The 16,738-nt window shown below is 41.9% G+C and overlaps 1 protein-coding gene across 1 annotated transcript in view; it reads right to left on the bottom strand.

Annotated features, from left to right (window-relative positions):
- The window catches only part of LOC113406278 (ornithine carbamoyltransferase, mitochondrial-like), a 36,833-nt gene extending 20,095 nt beyond the window's left edge, over positions 1-16,738 (bottom strand). Inside the window, exons 1-4 of the mRNA XM_026650063.2 lie at positions 16,597-16,738; positions 10,661-10,799; positions 9,984-10,065; positions 3,954-4,041 (exon numbers count right to left, since the gene is read on the bottom strand). Of these exons, the coding sequence (XP_026505848.1) occupies positions 3,954-4,041; positions 9,984-10,065; positions 10,661-10,799; positions 16,597-16,673 (386 nt within the window). The 5' untranslated portion in view covers positions 16,674-16,738. The remainder of the gene's footprint in view (positions 1-3,953; positions 4,042-9,983; positions 10,066-10,660; positions 10,800-16,596) is intronic.

Below are 16,738 nucleotides of genomic sequence, written 5' to 3'. Positions count from 1 at the left end.
TTATATTGACTTATTATCAAGTTTTTATAAAACCATATAGACTGCACAACGTCACAAGGGGAAATGTGGTTTTATGCAAACTAGTCACCATATGACTGATAAAGAGCTTCAAGAAGATGGATCCCTTTCAATGTAAGGTAGCTACAGGGAACTCAGCCATAACATGGCCTGATGCTAGATTTCTTGCCTAACCTGTTGAAAAGATAGCCACTGCAGTGAGTACTGGAATCAGTGAATACTGACCGTGTTCCTTATGATTAAGGTTTCACCTTGTAACCCTGACTCATGTCACAGAACTGGAGCCAGGAAATAAAGGTCATTGCTCTTACCAGCATTATGGTGTCAAACACACCTTTATTACACTGCTAGGAAGCCGAACTGAAGGTCCTGTTAGAATCTTGACCAGACTGAAGTCACCAGGAAGCTGGAGCTGGCCTGAGAGAAGACCAGACTCACCCATAACTGAATCAGGCTGAAGCTAATTTGAAAGAAATAGCAGACAGCTGGGTTTGCCCAGAAAGAGAGACTTGAACTGAATCAGAGTCATCTTGAGAGAAGCTGGGGCCAATTAGGGTGTCTGAGTTTCTGAAGACAATTGGAGGGGCAAGGCCCATGACTCTGGGGCTGACTATCAGTGGTTACCCTGTATCTGGAGAAGTTACCAGGATTCCTATGTTGATACTAAGTCAATGTAACTCTTATGATTTTTGTGAGTTTTGAAATGTCTGGTGTTTTTCTTAAAGCCCCCAGATACTGCAGACGTGATTATGTGTGAACCTCAACTTTCATTTTAAACTTTAAGTTTCTAGCCCTGATGGGTGTGGAGGAAAGCTTGAAAATATGACCCAAGTGCACCTTAAAGGCTCAAAAACCAAAAGGCAAAGAAAAAGAACTTCACAGTTATTTTTTTTAAAAATCTCGTGATTTTGAAGCTAATCTTGAGATTTGGGAGCACTGGGTGTGGCAATAGTGCAGACTCATGTAACAGCTCCCAAAGAACCAAGGAGATAGGGAAGTGTTTCTATCCAAAATGTATATCCCTAGTGTTTAAAAATGTTTATTGAATAAATGGTTTAATTTTCCAATTCAATGCTACCAAGTCAATAGTGGGGTTGTTAAAATGGCTTTGGGGCATATTTGTTCTTGTATAAGTGGTGGGTAGGTCAAGGGTGCAAGCCTATCCCACACAAATGTAGGAACTGACCCCTGATAATCTCAGTGGACTATCAAGTTTAATGACTGACTGCTTCAGTGCCACTGCCGCAGCTCAGCATCGGTGCTGCCGTGAAGAATATGGCATACCAGGTACATGGAGTGCTGCCAGTGTTTCAGTTTGCCTGATATATCGGACACGCTAAGCAGCAGTGAAAATGTTAAAGACCCTTCTGTCTGTTATTGTGTAAGTGTCTGTCTTTAAGAGCTATTACACAGCACAGAGGAGCTTTGTTATGGCCAAATTACAAGTCACTAAAATGTGTTCTCAGTGGAAACACTGACAAACACTGACCTGCAATGGGGCTGTATTTCAACTATAATAAAACCTGTGGGCCTTTTACAGCCCTCTATCCCCCTTTACGTTAAGCCTCAGCCTCCACTATTTCTAAGCCTTTGGAGCCCTAGGTATGAAGCTGTAATTATTTGGAATACTCTCCAGACTCGTTAAAACTCCAGTATTCCTTGTTTTTTATTGTCTGTTTATTTTCATGCTCCTTGAACCAGGCTTCTATACTGGTACCTACCTATATGCTAATAAAACATGCACAAGCACTACTAGAGAGGTGACTCACAATATTTCATTTGCTCTTTGTGTGAATAGCTCAGTCCTGCTCCTGGGGAAGTCAGAAAGGATTTTGCTATTGACTTCATTCAGAGCAGGAGCAGGCCCACTGTATTTATCAGAACATCTTTGTTATGTAGAGCAGCCTGCCTGCCAGGTCAGTAAATGACCAACAGCCTCCAAACTAAATACAGGGTCTGTGTTTTTCTGGTGCGGTATTGCCTGGGGATGGCTCTCTTAAGTGGTGGGGAGTACTCTCACCCTTTCCCCCCTGTCCCTGGAACCAGTTGCTAACAGCAAAAGTCTATACTCCTCATCTTCCCTGCCAAACTATCCCTTCTTCCTCCCTCTATCAGCTTTGGCAACTTCCCTACCCTCCCTGTCAGTTTGGTTTGCAGGCTGGAGGCCATCCTCCACTTCTCTCTTTCCTTTGACCCTCCTACCTTCATGCTGCCACCACGTCCTGCCCTTCTCCAAAATCCATCCATTCCTTAAGCAACAACCTTTAGCCCCACTCTAAACAATTCTCATTTGAATTACTGCAACCTTTCTTCTCTGGCATCAGTCCATCCATCTTCTCAGTCCATCCAAAGTGCAGCTGCAAATATCTTTGCTCTGACCACATCCAGTCCCTCTTTAAATCCCCTCACCTTTGCCTCGATCAGATGTAGCCTTCACATTCTAGCTTTGGCAAATAGCTCCCAGCTGCCATTGTGATTTTTGTGTCCATCTGATCCCCTTTCCCTCTCCCAAGCTTCTCAACTATCTCCTGCTGCTTGCTTTTCAAACCCTCTTAAATGGTGTGTTCTCACTTTACTGCTAGCCAGTAAGAAAACACAGGCGGGAAGGGGCTCGGAGAACAGTGCTCTCTTTAGGGGGGGAGGAGCTCTCCATCTGCCTTTAATAGAGCAGGGGAAGCTCTCCCCCTTCTCTTGTAATACTTCCCTGTCCCTAATGTCACTGGAGTTACAGTAGGGATGAATGTGGTCTGGTAAGTTTAAATGACCTACCTGCATAAAACAATAGCTGCTCTAGCAGCTTCATTTGAGGCAACATTCTTAGGTGTAGAAAGAAAGTCACTTTGGGGGAATGAGGTTGAATCCCATTGTAGCATTTGAATTCAAATAGAAGGGAGATGAAGTAGGACTGAACAAAGGAACAACCCAGAGATGGAACCTGAGACTGTACTGTGCCTCACTGACAGCTTAGGCTGCCACTCTCTGCAGCTCCCATCATTCAATGGGCATTAGAAACCTACACGTATAGCTACCAAAGCAAGCCATTGGGTGGGGCTTTAACTAAAACATGTTAACATTAATTACAATTAATGTATATTCTGGTGTCTTCAATATTGTGTGTTTAGTGGGACACAGGAGGAGAGTGAGCTAAGTGTCCTCCAGCCTGAAGAGACTGCAAGCCTGACTTTCTATCATCACTGCCCCATACCCACTCTCCTTCAGCAGATGAAGGTGGAAAAGGACACTCTAAAATGTCCAAAAGTTTGGCCTTTTTCTTATGTTTTCCTTGGATTTCATTGCAGAGGGAAAAGCAATGCAGTATTGAGAAACAATCACTCCAGCTAACGACCACAAAGAACATAGTCAGCAGGAGAGAAAAAACCACAGCTCGCTGATTGTGTTTCTTGAATTGAGCTTGACAAGCCTGAGATTGTGTGTCTTTCGACGGAGCAGAAAGGACCTTTTGAAAGGTACTAACCTTGGAGCATCTGAGCACTGACATATTAATCTTAAACTGCAGAGGGGCTTCTTAGAAAGCAGCACAATACTCCAGATTGGATGAGTCATTAATAAAGGCTTAATGGGGAGCAAGGCAAAGTGACAGCATCTGCAAGAAATAGCCTCACACTTCTGTGGTTTTTAAAGCTCTGGTCAACTTCCTATAGAATGGAGTGGGGCTCGGGGAAGAATCCAAGGGCTTAATTCACCCCCACTGGATGGAAAAAATGCAAAAAGGTGACAAGTGAATTTTGCAAACTGCGAAAATGTGGAGAATTTTGGGTGCCTTTGAAATTTCATGGAAAATAAATACTTGGGGAGTCTAAAATCATGCAAAAAGTTATCGCCAACCTGGTGTTTTTATTTCACATTTTCTCACCAATTTCAGCCAGATCTACCACTTTCACATATGTAAAACAATTCCATGATATTTTACCAACCGTGCTGTATCTGTGAGACTCTCGTTAATACCCAAATGTATGTCCTGGGTTGTAAGGAAACAAGGATGTCCCCCAAGGAGAGCAAACCCTGCAAAGATTAAAAACAAAACACAATCTGAATGGTTACAATTTGAGATTTAAAAATAAATCCCAGAGAACAGGTATTTGCAACAACAACAGCAGTAAGTGAGGCACCCCCTTGTTTGGGACATTTAATTCCAGACTTCACAAAACACTGGTAAATGCACACTAGGGTGAAATCCATTCAAGTACAGACAGCCCTCCTAAAGGCCTTTAGATATCACCTCAGACCTATGTTCAAGGCAAAATCCATGCAAGTTCATGCATTGTAATAACCATCACTGAATCCCCACTTTAAGGGCTGGGTTATTCTTTTCTCACACTAGTTTATAGCCACTGATCTTAGTGAAGGTACACACCTGTGTAAATCTAGTTTAAGGGAGAGTTTATAGCCACTGATCTTAGTGAAGGTACAAATGTGTATACATCTAGTTTAAGGGAGATTAGGATCAGGCCCTAAGGATGAAATTCACTCCTGTGCAGGCATAAGACCTATGTGCCATTTTAAGTGGGACTTAAGTACTGGGCCTCTGCACTGATGTGATTTTTACCTTATGGGCCAGATCCTGGCCTCTGTTCTGCCTGCTTTTCACTGCTCCCGTGTGTGATAGCTATCTTAAAGAGCTGGTTGAGAATTATCCCAACATAAGGGAAAATCGCCCTATGCCACTTGCCTTCCTAGCCTCAGCATAGAAGGCATGTTGGGCACAGTCTGGGTAGGGGAGGCCTGGCTGGAGTGTTGCTGTGGGGGCTGTTGCAGATGGGCATAATTTAGCCCCACTCTGACAGTGTTCTAAATGAGATGCTTGAGGGAGCACAAGGCTGGTTTAAAGCCATATTTATGCCCCAACTGCTCAGACGCAGTGACTATAGCTCTGATGCAGCTGAAGGTCTGGGCCTAAGGGATTAAATTGGGCTTAAGTGCCCTTGTGAGGCTCCCTCTGCACTGGGGTAAATTTCATTCACTAGAGAACAGGAGAATGGACTGGGTGATCTAGCAGGTCTTCCCATCTCCCATTTTGATTATAGGAAGTAACCAAACAACCCCTAGTATCATCATAGCATCCCACAGGCAGATCAGCATTGTCACGGTAATTTGCTATCCTCTGGAGTGGAAAACACCTCTTCAGTAATTTAGAGGGGAACATGGATCAGCGTTCATGTCACACTCCTGGTCAGTACTTGGCCCGGGCAGGGGAAGCTAAGGATCCAACCAGTGGACCAAATTTGGTGATGAATCCTGGTCACATGCCACCTGAGGCACATTGCACATATGCTAAGTAGTTTAAACACAGCATTTTCAGATGACATTATTTTTCATTTGGGGTGAAGAGAGGGCCACATAAACAATAGAAGAGTTAAGACCCTCTTGTCTGGGAAGCTGTGATCCAAAAGGTGCTGGGAAACTGTTGCTTTGTTAAACCTTAAGGAAGTTTAAAGTAGATCAGCTTTGTTCTCAGCAGCAGATAGCAGTGCAGGCATTGCCATTACTACAGCTTTTCACGTGCTTTTGCAAGCATATTAAATATTAAAAGGATAACACCACAACTATTGTTCTTTACAAATGATTGATCTTGGGGTGAATATTAGTAGTTAAAACAAAACAACTATCGTGAGGATCCGAGCTCATGCTGGAAAGTAGAGACAGGTGATGAAGCCATGCACATGCTTCTCACTGTGGCCAGTTTTAAAAAGGAAGCAAAGACATGTGTGTAGGAGGCAAAGCATATGTTCATAGAGCAACATGTGTGCCTTTTGTAAAATATACACTTCGGTGAAATTTCATGGAGCATAAGTCAGAGCAGAACATGTCCCTGTAGGTCCCACAAATCCTTCTCCTTAAAACCACTCAACATCTAGCAGAGTGGTTTTCCCCTTTAAGGGCTGGAAGGCCTGGGGCTACCCAACCCTGATTACTAAAGATGCAGGCCTTTGTGGAATCAGATAGTTTCCTATAAAGGGCAGCAGGTGGATAGCGTGAAGGGGAGAAAGTTCATGAAATAAGAAAGGTGCTTGTAGGAAAGTATTGGATTAATACAGGGTTGTTGGGAAAGTACAGGCTAGTACTGACAGAAGAATGAAGCTATGGCCAGAGGGCTGCTCTTCAGTCAGAAAGATGGGGATTGGCAGCTCTGGGTGGAGTAGGCTGGGACTAGAGGAAGAGTTCTGTGTGTAGCAGAAGAACAAGGGTGAATACTGTATTGACCTTTGTGTTATGGCTATGGACTTTATCTGGGGGATTTTGAAGACTGCTTGAACCATTTCTGTAATTAAACCAACCCTGGGGGGAGGGGGGAGGTGCTGTTGACCAAAAGAGAGATTATGTATGTGGTGTTCTTAAGGGGCCTGTGAGAAGGGGCTTACAGAGTAGGGTGCCTGCAAAGTGACTCCTACCTATGAGGGGGCACTCAGTAAAATGACCACCTGGTTACAATCTCCTATAAGAAGTTATCTGGGGGCTTGTTACAAAATGAGAAGTCAAGGCTGGAGATCCAAGGACCACATTCCAGTACACGTGGTGGAAGAGGTATGACTACTCCCCAGCCTGGTGCAAATATACTGCAAAAACAGTGATTGTTTTTGTTGCCTTATGTAAAGTCCACCTATGCAATCCATTTCTACCAAGATTATGAATAATTGGTGCAGAGAGTTGTGCATGCCTATCATTGTTGAGTCTTGGGCTGAGATCCTCACCCACAGACCCCAACAACTTGCTCCTATCATGGAGGGCCTGAGGAATAGTCTCTCTGAGTGGACAATTTCCTCATTGTTCTTCCACTTCTGACTGTGAGTTGGCTGCCACTGCCTGACAGAATTTGACATGTAGTGTAGAAAATGCATTTTAAAGATTTAAAATTAAAAGCTCTACTTAGCAGCAATTAGGGGAACATTCCTAAGGGCTGTAGTCTGAAACCTAATGACTATTTTTTAAGGATAGCTTTGGAAGAGGATAATAAGGTACCAAAGTAATCTGCCTTAGTAGTATAGCCAGTTTAGACAGTATCCACCACTGGGCACTCTAAATGCCAGGTAGTGTATTCCCTGATATGTTTCACTCATCCATTAGGATGATATAACTTTGTGTGAATATATGTACATGGTGTGTTTATACCATTATGGACCTCACTTTTCTTTCACACGGGTGTGAATTGGGAGTAAGTCCTTTCTAGTCAATAGCGGTATTCCACTATAGAGGAATCAGGCCCTGGGTCTCATGACATGCCAGAATATATCTGAAGTTACCCTCAACTTTGAGTATTATTTGTGTGTCCCTCCCCTATTTCAAACTTGCAGCATATTGTCCATATTTCAGTGTCTGTAGAATGGCCTTATTTACTACCAGTCAGTTCACTGATATTTAAGTGCAGTTACAATTGGGGAGGCAGGGCATGATTGAGAGGTGGTATGATTTATGCTAGATATAATGGAAACATAGGGTGGCATTCACCTTTATACCATGACAGAGGGGAAACTTTATTTTACAGACAATATATGACCATGTGGAATGCCCTTTTTTCAACATACAAGGACGATGTGTATGGGACTGTGACTGCAAACAGATGACATTTCCCACAATAATAGGAAGTGATAGTAATAAATTTGGTAGGCCCTGAAAAAAATGGGTTTATTTTACAAACACTGAAAGTTACTGACAATTCTTAACGTACACTAATAGTTTTAATCTTAATAACATGCTAAAATAATACATGTACTAGAAATCTTCCATATCAAATTAACATCAAGATTGTATTTGTTCAAAAGGACACCATTTCTCCATTACATTTCAAATCCCATCAGAATATTGAGTTAGAAATAATACACGTTGGATGAACTACAAATGTAAAATATGCTCTCATATAGCATTGCAAATTAACATGTATTTATTTTTCAGGAACTGAGTTCTTTAAAGATATGAAAATGGAAGAATCTCTTTTTATTTTTTTTAACATTTCCACAATGTTAACACACACCAGTTTTCTCTTAGCTATTGCACTGTGCAATAGTGAAATACAGTCATTTCCAGCTCAATTGTCCACCAACTTCATGGAGTGTTGTAATGTTTGCTTACGCAAATCCATGAGGACAGATTATCAAAGCCTTGGGACACACGTGACCTTTTTCAAGACCTCAGGGTGATTTGTGCCTGAGAAATGCCATTAGAGATAACGTGTGCCTCTGAAGTCTTGCAAATAACCATTGTAGGCCTCACTTACACTTTAGAAAATTGGTAGGAAATGAATTTATTTCACAACACAGGAGTGTGAGGCATTTGTTATGATTTCAGAGGAAGCTGCCATTTCACCTTAAATAGCAGCTGGGATGTACAGAATTACCATGGAGGTGGAGGGAGGGGGAATACTTGAATCTGCTGTGGAAGCCAGATCTTAGAAGCAAAGGGCAACATGATGCCCGTATCTGTGCTAGACGGAGGAGGGAGTGCAGGGAACAGTCTGACACGTGCCTGGTACACAAGTGCAGGAGACCAACACTAGGTGGCTCTAGGAGGTCTGATGTATAAGGGGGATGGCTGACCTTAACGGGAGTTGTTGGTACATTGGTCAGGGGTTGAAACCCCTCTGAAGCTATGCTGATCGTGATCTGGAAGGAGGAGTAGAGAGGACCATGGAGCCAGCAGGAAGACACAGGACCTCCATGCGGACACCTGTGGTGCCACAAATTGCTTAAGATTCATATGTATTTTGGGGGAATCTTCAGACTTGAGAGCAGAACAGTCTGTTCCTTCCTTCCCTTCTTCCTGTGTTCTCCCTTGCTTCTTACAGAGAAATCTGGATGAAACTCAGTGAGAGGGGCCTTACAAAGTTACCTGTCCCTTGCATGGGACAATTCTACTTGAGGGAGGTTGGGCCCAGTACAGTTTACTTCAGCGTAAATGTGGGAAGAGCAAAGATTTCCCCACCTGGTGGGTATAAATGTCTTCAAAAAGAAGACACCAATCCTAAATGATTTATTGGATGCAAAATTAGAATGGTTAGGTCTGTGCAAAAATATTATGGTCCCAATCCTGCAAACATGTAAGCATCCGCTACGTACATGAGTAGAATTATGTATGTGTTTATTCTTTTAGCATCCATGTCTACGGTGCCTGGTATTATTAGGCCAATATCCCCGTTTCTCCATCCCATCCCAAGTTTGTTTCTCTAGAGGTAGTCATGGGGTTTTTCTCTAATTTAAATTATGATTCTCAGTCTAAATACATACTCTGAGGGCTTGTCTACATGGAGCCTGAGTGTGCAGCAAGCCAGTGTGTGAATGGACAGTACACTAGCTTTCTGCACACTAACTAGTTGTAGGGACCTTGCTCCCACTCACTAAAAATTCCATATTGTGCTCTGGCATACCACTGTGTCAAACAACAGTATGTCAAAGCACACTACGGAACCTGTAGTGCACAGACGAAGAGTCTACATGGTGACTTAACACATGGCAGGCTTGTGTTCACATCCTGGCTTACCGCACACTAGGTTTCCATGTAGGCAAGCCTTGAGATTGACAACAGTCATGCATAATAAATTAGAAAGATGTTAGTTATGACAGCCTGTGCAGAATTAAATTGGTGTTACTTGCTAAAATGAGTGAAGGGAAAGTGTAGAGCTAGCTAATATGGCATGAAACTTACAGCATGAAAACCTTCTGCTTTTTGTTGTTTTATTTCAGTTCTAACTTATTTGGAGTTGACCCTGGGGGATTTTAGTGATCAAAGAGATGTGCCTGTAGTATTAATGAGGCATAACAGAACAAGACACTGCTCACACTATTGAGTAAACTGCCATTCTCCTCAGACTTGACTTTCATCCTTGCTGCTCTCAAACCTCCGATGTCTTCTGAGTAGAAACTGCTAACTACATGATTAAGCAATGGCTTCATGATATGGACAAATGTACTCTGCAGAGAAAATATTTGTTATAACATGGTTTTGTCTAGATTTACCTGTTTCTGTGGATAATCTTGTTCGGGTACTTCTTTTCTCAAAAATCATGGCTAAAGATTTTCCTTGCAACAAAGGCAAATACTGAAAAACAAGAACGGAAAGGGATTTGGAAAATTGTTCATTCATTATCTAATATTTGCTTCACAGTTTAATGGCTGCAGGAAATTAATAATAAAAGCAGTCACTGTATCATTTCTAATCCCCTGCCCCTCCAAAGTCGTCAGTAGCATTGGGAAGAGTTTGGGAGAAACAGAAAGTTCTAGGGGCAAAAAGCATCTACATTTTTTTGTTTTGTTGTTTTAAACAAATGAAAGAGATCTCTGATTCTTATCTTGCTCCTACGCTACATACAGAATAATGCTCCTATTCCTGTAAACCTTTACTTCTGCTTGTAGCCCAACTGAAATCATTGGGAATATCCAATAACAGGGAATTAGATAAGGGGTACACACTTTTGAACAGCATAAATCCCCTACTTCATCCAAAGAACAACATTTTGCCTTTTACTGGCTGGCCCTTCATTTGATGTATACAATTTACACTAATTAAGGGTTGAAGTGGTTGTTTAGGACAAGCCAGTTTAGTTGCTGATTCACATTATCTTGTATGACAATCTTGATTTGGTGAGCTGAGTGACTGAACAAGCAAAATGGATTTTAATTGAAATTTTACATACCTCTCCCTTGTCCTTTATTCTTTGTTTCAAATCTGATGCCGTCCATAGCAAATACTTTATTTCTTCTGCTGTGTAACTTTGCAGAGTTAGGAGGTCACGACCTTTCAGATTAACATTAGTTTGAGTTGGTTGCCCAGACCTACAACAAAAACAGGCTCTTTGTCATTGGGTATTAATATGTTACGCATGCTAAAGCTAATGTACAACCAACTAACCCTCTTTCACTACTATCATTTGACGCAGCAAGATAACCTTCATGGCCTGTGATAATTAGTTTGTGACTTTTCATCTCACACTAGGGTGACCAGATAGCAAGTGTAAAAAATCAGGACAGGGATGGGGGGTCATAGGTGCCTGTATAAGAAAAAGCCCCCAAAATCGGGACTGTCCCTATAAAATCGGGACATCTGGTCACCCTATCTCACACAGCCACAACACTGCACTGTTCGCTATATTAATCACCATTGTAACCATCTCTCTTATTATCATCCATGAAACTGATTTTGTTTCTTATAACTTCTAGTAGTTGTATCTGGGTTATATAATCAAATAAACCCAAATGTAGAAACCCACTCAGGGTCGGGTTAAACACTTAAGGCTGCATTGTCGCTTGTTTTGAACAGGGCTGCAAAAAGTTGGGGCAAGATGACTCCCTGTGCTCTTTTTCCCAATCCCAACTCTGGGGAGCTGGCCCACGACTGCTCCTATGGATATAAATGAAGTTTGATTTGTGAGCCACACGCACACATTTTCAAATTCATTTCCAGAAACTGATATTGCCAATAAGAGAATCCAGCAGCTCATTGCTCAATATTTGATGAGAGGGGGTAGGTTTGAGGGCTCATTCCAGTACCAGATGAAATGGAATATTTATAGTCTCCCGCAGAAGTGACACTGCAAAGTGCATATTATCTTAGATGGCACATGACTTGATCAAACAGCCGAGTAAAGCCAATATTCTATAACCTTAAACCAAATAATGGAGACTGATGGGTAATTTAACCCTTTCTCTGCTAAACAGGGACTGATTATATCTGCAACCCTCTTTATTGTAACACAACTTGCACTTCACTAGTTCTAAAGTTTAGAAGGTCCTAAGCCAAGTATGTCTTTCTCATTAACTGCAGTGACTTTAATTAGATCAGAGTCAAAACACCAAGAAGAATAAAGTAATAAATGAATGGAGTTGGTGGGGTTTTATTTGCAAATACCTCCAAGCCAATGCTCAGTTGCAACTGCTTCCACCTGACAAGTCTTTGAGGCCAGGAATTTCAGAAAAAAAATTCCCAGGAGTGCTACTAGCAGTTGAGCTGAATGGGAGCACCAGTGCCATATGAAGCTCTGGTGGCTTTTTCTGTCTTTACCATCATGTCAAAATAGTGGGACTCTTTTTCTACAATCCCTCTGGCATAGGCAGGACATGGAACTCTGCACACATAAGGTTCCAGACCTTAAGTTGTGGTACCACACACAGACACTGCAGTTCTTAAATCTTCATGTGCAAAGATGACAGATCTCATAGTCTGTCACGTTTTCAACCCAAGAAGCAGTAGTTCTCCCTATAACTGAAAATATCGATTCGAAACACTGTTTTATTACTGACCCCTTTAAAAATGTTTGCTCCATCAGATAAATTCTGTCCTCAACTCCTTTGGTGCAGAGGGCTTCTTTGCAGTGGAAATGATGCAGTAGCTGCACAAGTAGGGGCAGGATGTGGGGCGGTTGCCCTGCATGGCATAAAGCCCAACCTATTGGGATTCACTATATGCTGTTATACAGAGGGGTGGTGGGCTGCAGGGAGGCGCTGGGTCACCACTGGATCCACCGCTAAGCTAACCTGGTTCTTATCCCCAGGGGCAAGGAAAACTATTCCCAAAGAGGCTACTCTAGCCATTAAAGATATATGCTGCAACCTTGCTCCCACTAAAGTCAATTGCAGAACACCCATGGATGTCAGTGGGTGGAGGATCTAGCACAAAAAGAGATTCCACCAAAGTTGGCACAGGAATGTCAATTGAAAACTTTCCTATTTAAAAAGATTCAGAAGATTCAAAAAGATTTATACCTGGTCAGAAGTGGTTAGTACTGTGCACTAGCATCTGGGCCTGATCCTGCACTCATTCTGCACATTCACACACAACACCTGTTGACATCAGGGAGTTTTGCATATGAAATAACTGCAGCATCAGACTGGATTGTTTTATTATTTTCTTCAACCCCCCCCCCCCCCCCAAATGTGGAAGTTTGTTTCAGGGGATATGTATGGCATAGAGACAAGGAATAAGAGTAGCCTTATGATGGTATTTACCAAAGAGAAAATGGGACACCATGTGGGGCTAGCCTGAGCACCCCCCAACCCCCATGGGTCTGTCCTGAGCCATTCGCCCAAGTCCCCCTACGCCCCCCACCCAGGGCTGGCCTGAGCACCCATACCTGCACAAGGCTGGCATCGCTGCGTGCGAGCCCTGTCTGCCCCCTCTGTGCAAGGCTGGGGGCTGGCATGGCTGCTTGCTTGAGCCCTGCCTGCCCCCCTTATATAGGACTAGCATCACTGCTTGTCCCCTCACACAATCAGCCGCACCCCACTTTTTTGTCAAAAGGCGGCATTTGTCCCATTTGCTCTTGCCAACTGACAGGGCTTAAAAAAGGAACTGTCCCAGCCTAAACAGGACATATGGTCACCCTAGAGTAGCCCATATTATTTTTTAAATCGGACACTGATGGGTTGTTATAGGATGGAATTTTCACAAGCATTGGTATAACTGTGCGAAGTCAATGGTAAATGGGAGCAGAGTAAGGCCAACCTGGAGCACTTTTGGAAACCTCACCCATAATTATTTTACATTTTCTTAGTAACAAACATCTATTAGTTGTATTTTAGTAGCTCTGAGCCAGGTTTACAAAGGCACCCAAAGACGTGTGTAGTAGAGCGGGTTGAAAAATTTCTGACAGAACTTTTCCTCCAGAAAATGCTGCTTTGTGGAAACATTCTGTGGGAAGGTACTAAGTCCACTGAAACTTTCCATAGAAACCAACCTGCCTAGTTTCCTGCTAGCCCAGGCTCCCCAGCCTGCTGGGCAGCTGCCACCTGGAGCTTCCTAACTCTGCAAGCAGACAGCTCTTTGAGGAGTCAGGCAACACAAAGAGGCAGCTGCCCTGGGAGTCAGGCAGCCAGGAGCAAGCTGAAAGCTCCCATTTCTGGTTCTCCCAGAAAGGAATTTTTCGGAATTTTCCTCTCCAGAATATTTTTGATTTTTTTTTTACTTTGCCCTGACTTGGAACAATTTTTTCTCTCCAAAACATGGAAATTTTCCACGGGGAGAGAAATTCCATTTTCCTGCCAGCTCTAATAGTTAGTCATCTAGTGCAATATACAAAAGCACCTAACTCTCATGGTTAGGAGATTTTGTAAATCCCACTAGATGCCTAGCCATATATCTAGATGCCTAAATCCCTTTGGAAATCTGGCTCTTTGAAGTTCACAACATTTGTTAAACCAACAGACTAGTAGATCCTAATTTTTAAATCTATATGTTCTGTTGTTCTTAGCGAGATATTTCTGAAGGGATAGGTTTTGTGGGCTAACAAGATCTATAACTTTGTCTACCAAAACTTAAAAATAAAATACTATAAAAATAAAGCAATAAAATAAAATTTAAAATTGAATAACTAAGAAAACAACTAAAAATCACACAAAGCACTCAGTGCTATCCTTGCAACCCATACAGGTATGGTATAACCAGCAAAATCCTTGACTTGCATGTATGTTCAAGTGCTCTAGCTGATTTTACAAGATACACACTGACATATACCTGGGCGCTAAAGAGCAGATTTGACTTTGAGCCTTCATATGTATTGGGTAGTCTTCACAATCTCATGAAAAATAAAATAGCAAGGCAGACTAAATAACAACTTAAATGTGATTCTGCTTCTAACTTTTATGGATATATACTGTAAGAAAACTTTGTTTCTTAATTGTTTCCCTTTTTTTAGATTAGTGCAGGGTGAGCAGGTCACTGAACTGATTGGAACATAAAGAGATGGCATGGGTTTTGTTTGTTTGTTTGTTTGCTTTTTTCTGAATGGCTCTGGGGAGCAAATGGAAATATTCAATTATTTGACTTCCAGGTTTTTAGCAGATCATCTGAAGCCTAATGTTAAATGTCACCAGACTTTGAGGCCCATGCATTAGTTCTACTTCTATGGCTCTGCAACCTCTTGCTGCTCAGTCACGCCACTCTCCCTCACTGAGTTGTCTCTAACATTTTATTGTTTCCAGCCCTAAAAAAATTTCAGCCAAATTCTGCATGACCCATACTGCTTTCCAAGATTTATTATAGACTCATAGACTCATAGACTTTAAGGTCAGAAGGGACCATTAAGGTCATCTAGTCTGACCTCCCGCATGATGCAGGCCACAAAAGCTGGCCCACCCAATTTCCCTTATCTCAGCTGTTGAAGTCTCCAGATCATGATTTGAAGACTTCAAGTCGCAGAGAATCCTCCAGCTTGAGCCCCTTGCCCTATGCTGCGGAGGAAGGCAATGGTCGTCAGCAATGTGTAGTGTTCCTTTCAGGGCTGCCAGTGTCTTTTCAAATGAGGCATTACTGACCAAATAAATACTAGTGGCAGTTGGTATACAGGGAAGCAAAATTAAAGTGTAATGAAAAAAATCATGAGCCAAATAGTTTTTTTCTTTTTGAATGGGAATGGCAATTTCCTTCAACCATTATAATAACTGGTTGACTTCCTTGAGCTCTAAACCATCATTTGGTTAGCTGGCATTGATCAGAGCTTATGGTGATATCTTAAATTTGTAATGGTTGTGTTAACATAGTCTCCCTTATAATCCGATTTAGAGGGTAGTTATGGCTCAAAAAGTGAGACTGTAAAAATAGCATAGAGAGCCCAATTAAGTTAGGTGGCCATATTTGAGAAAGGGGAGCCACTGTAGTTATTTCCCCATAATGACTTCCATATCAAGTTTGCTAACCAAAGCAATATTTTGCTAGTCACCAGCAATGCATATGCAAAGCTGGACTACTACAGGGCATTCTTCATATGGGGGAACGAATAAATCAGAGAGCTCAGAAAACATTTTCAAACTGGTCCAAAGGAGAAAGAAGACAAATGAAAATGACTTTTATGGTTTGATGGGATCTGTGTGTATGTAACTCTTGCATACAGTTTTTGAACACTTAAAACTTGTTACATCCTGTTCCCATTGGAGTCAATGTCAAAACATCCAAAGATCTCAGTGATGCAGTGTCAAGCCCTAAATCTCTAATTTTAACTTGTTCCTCAAGTTGTGACAAGGATTGAAAACAGTGTAATTAAATATTGTCATAGATGTATTTTTCAGAGGCCCACATGAGATGCCAAATCTACACTGTTGAAACAATTACAGCGAAGTGCTGCTCTCAGATCTCCATGGTTAGTCTTGACCCTGGTATTATGCTCTTCCTGCATGCATGGATTATATGGCGAGAGAGCAGAACACTAAGGCTGAGATTCACTGTGAAGCTGCGAAGGGAGAATTTTCCCCTTCAGTATTTGATCAAAATACTTGTCTGTAGAAATTACAGTCCCTTACATTATATTCAGATATGTGACTGGGTGTTTATGATACGTGATGATTATACCGCCAGAGATTAATTGAATTTAAGAACAAACAAATATTTCAGTGTGTGCTGCTAACCCATTTGCAAAGAATTTAACATGATTCCACAAGGACTGAAAAGTGAAAGGATAAAAATCCTCCACTCTCATGTGCAATTACAGTCTGCTGCCTGAAAACAAAGGGCAAAACAGCTCTAAGAACACTGAAGGAGGCCTTTAGCTGAGATACTGATCTCTCTACAGAACTCATTACTTTAGTTTCCAGGATTATGCTTCAATGTTGCTAACTGAAGGACAAATCTAAATGATACACTTACCGAAAATGTTGCACCAGTTGCTTGCTGCTCTTTCTTAAAGTTGCAGCATTGAGCAGGTTCCGCAAATTAAAGAGCATTTTCTTTTAGAATGAAAGTTGCCTTAGTCCTGGGAGCAAAGTCGACTGATCTGAAGTTACATGAA

The sequence above is a fragment of the Terrapene carolina genome, unplaced genomic scaffold, assembly GCF_002925995.2.
Source record: "Terrapene carolina triunguis isolate 2854851 unplaced genomic scaffold, T_m_triunguis-2.0 Scaffold24, whole genome shotgun sequence".
Classification (NCBI taxonomy): domain Eukaryota; kingdom Metazoa; phylum Chordata; order Testudines; family Emydidae; genus Terrapene; species Terrapene triunguis.
Note: the sequence above shows the minus strand (reverse complement) of the source record. Positions and strands in the feature narration are given on the sequence as shown.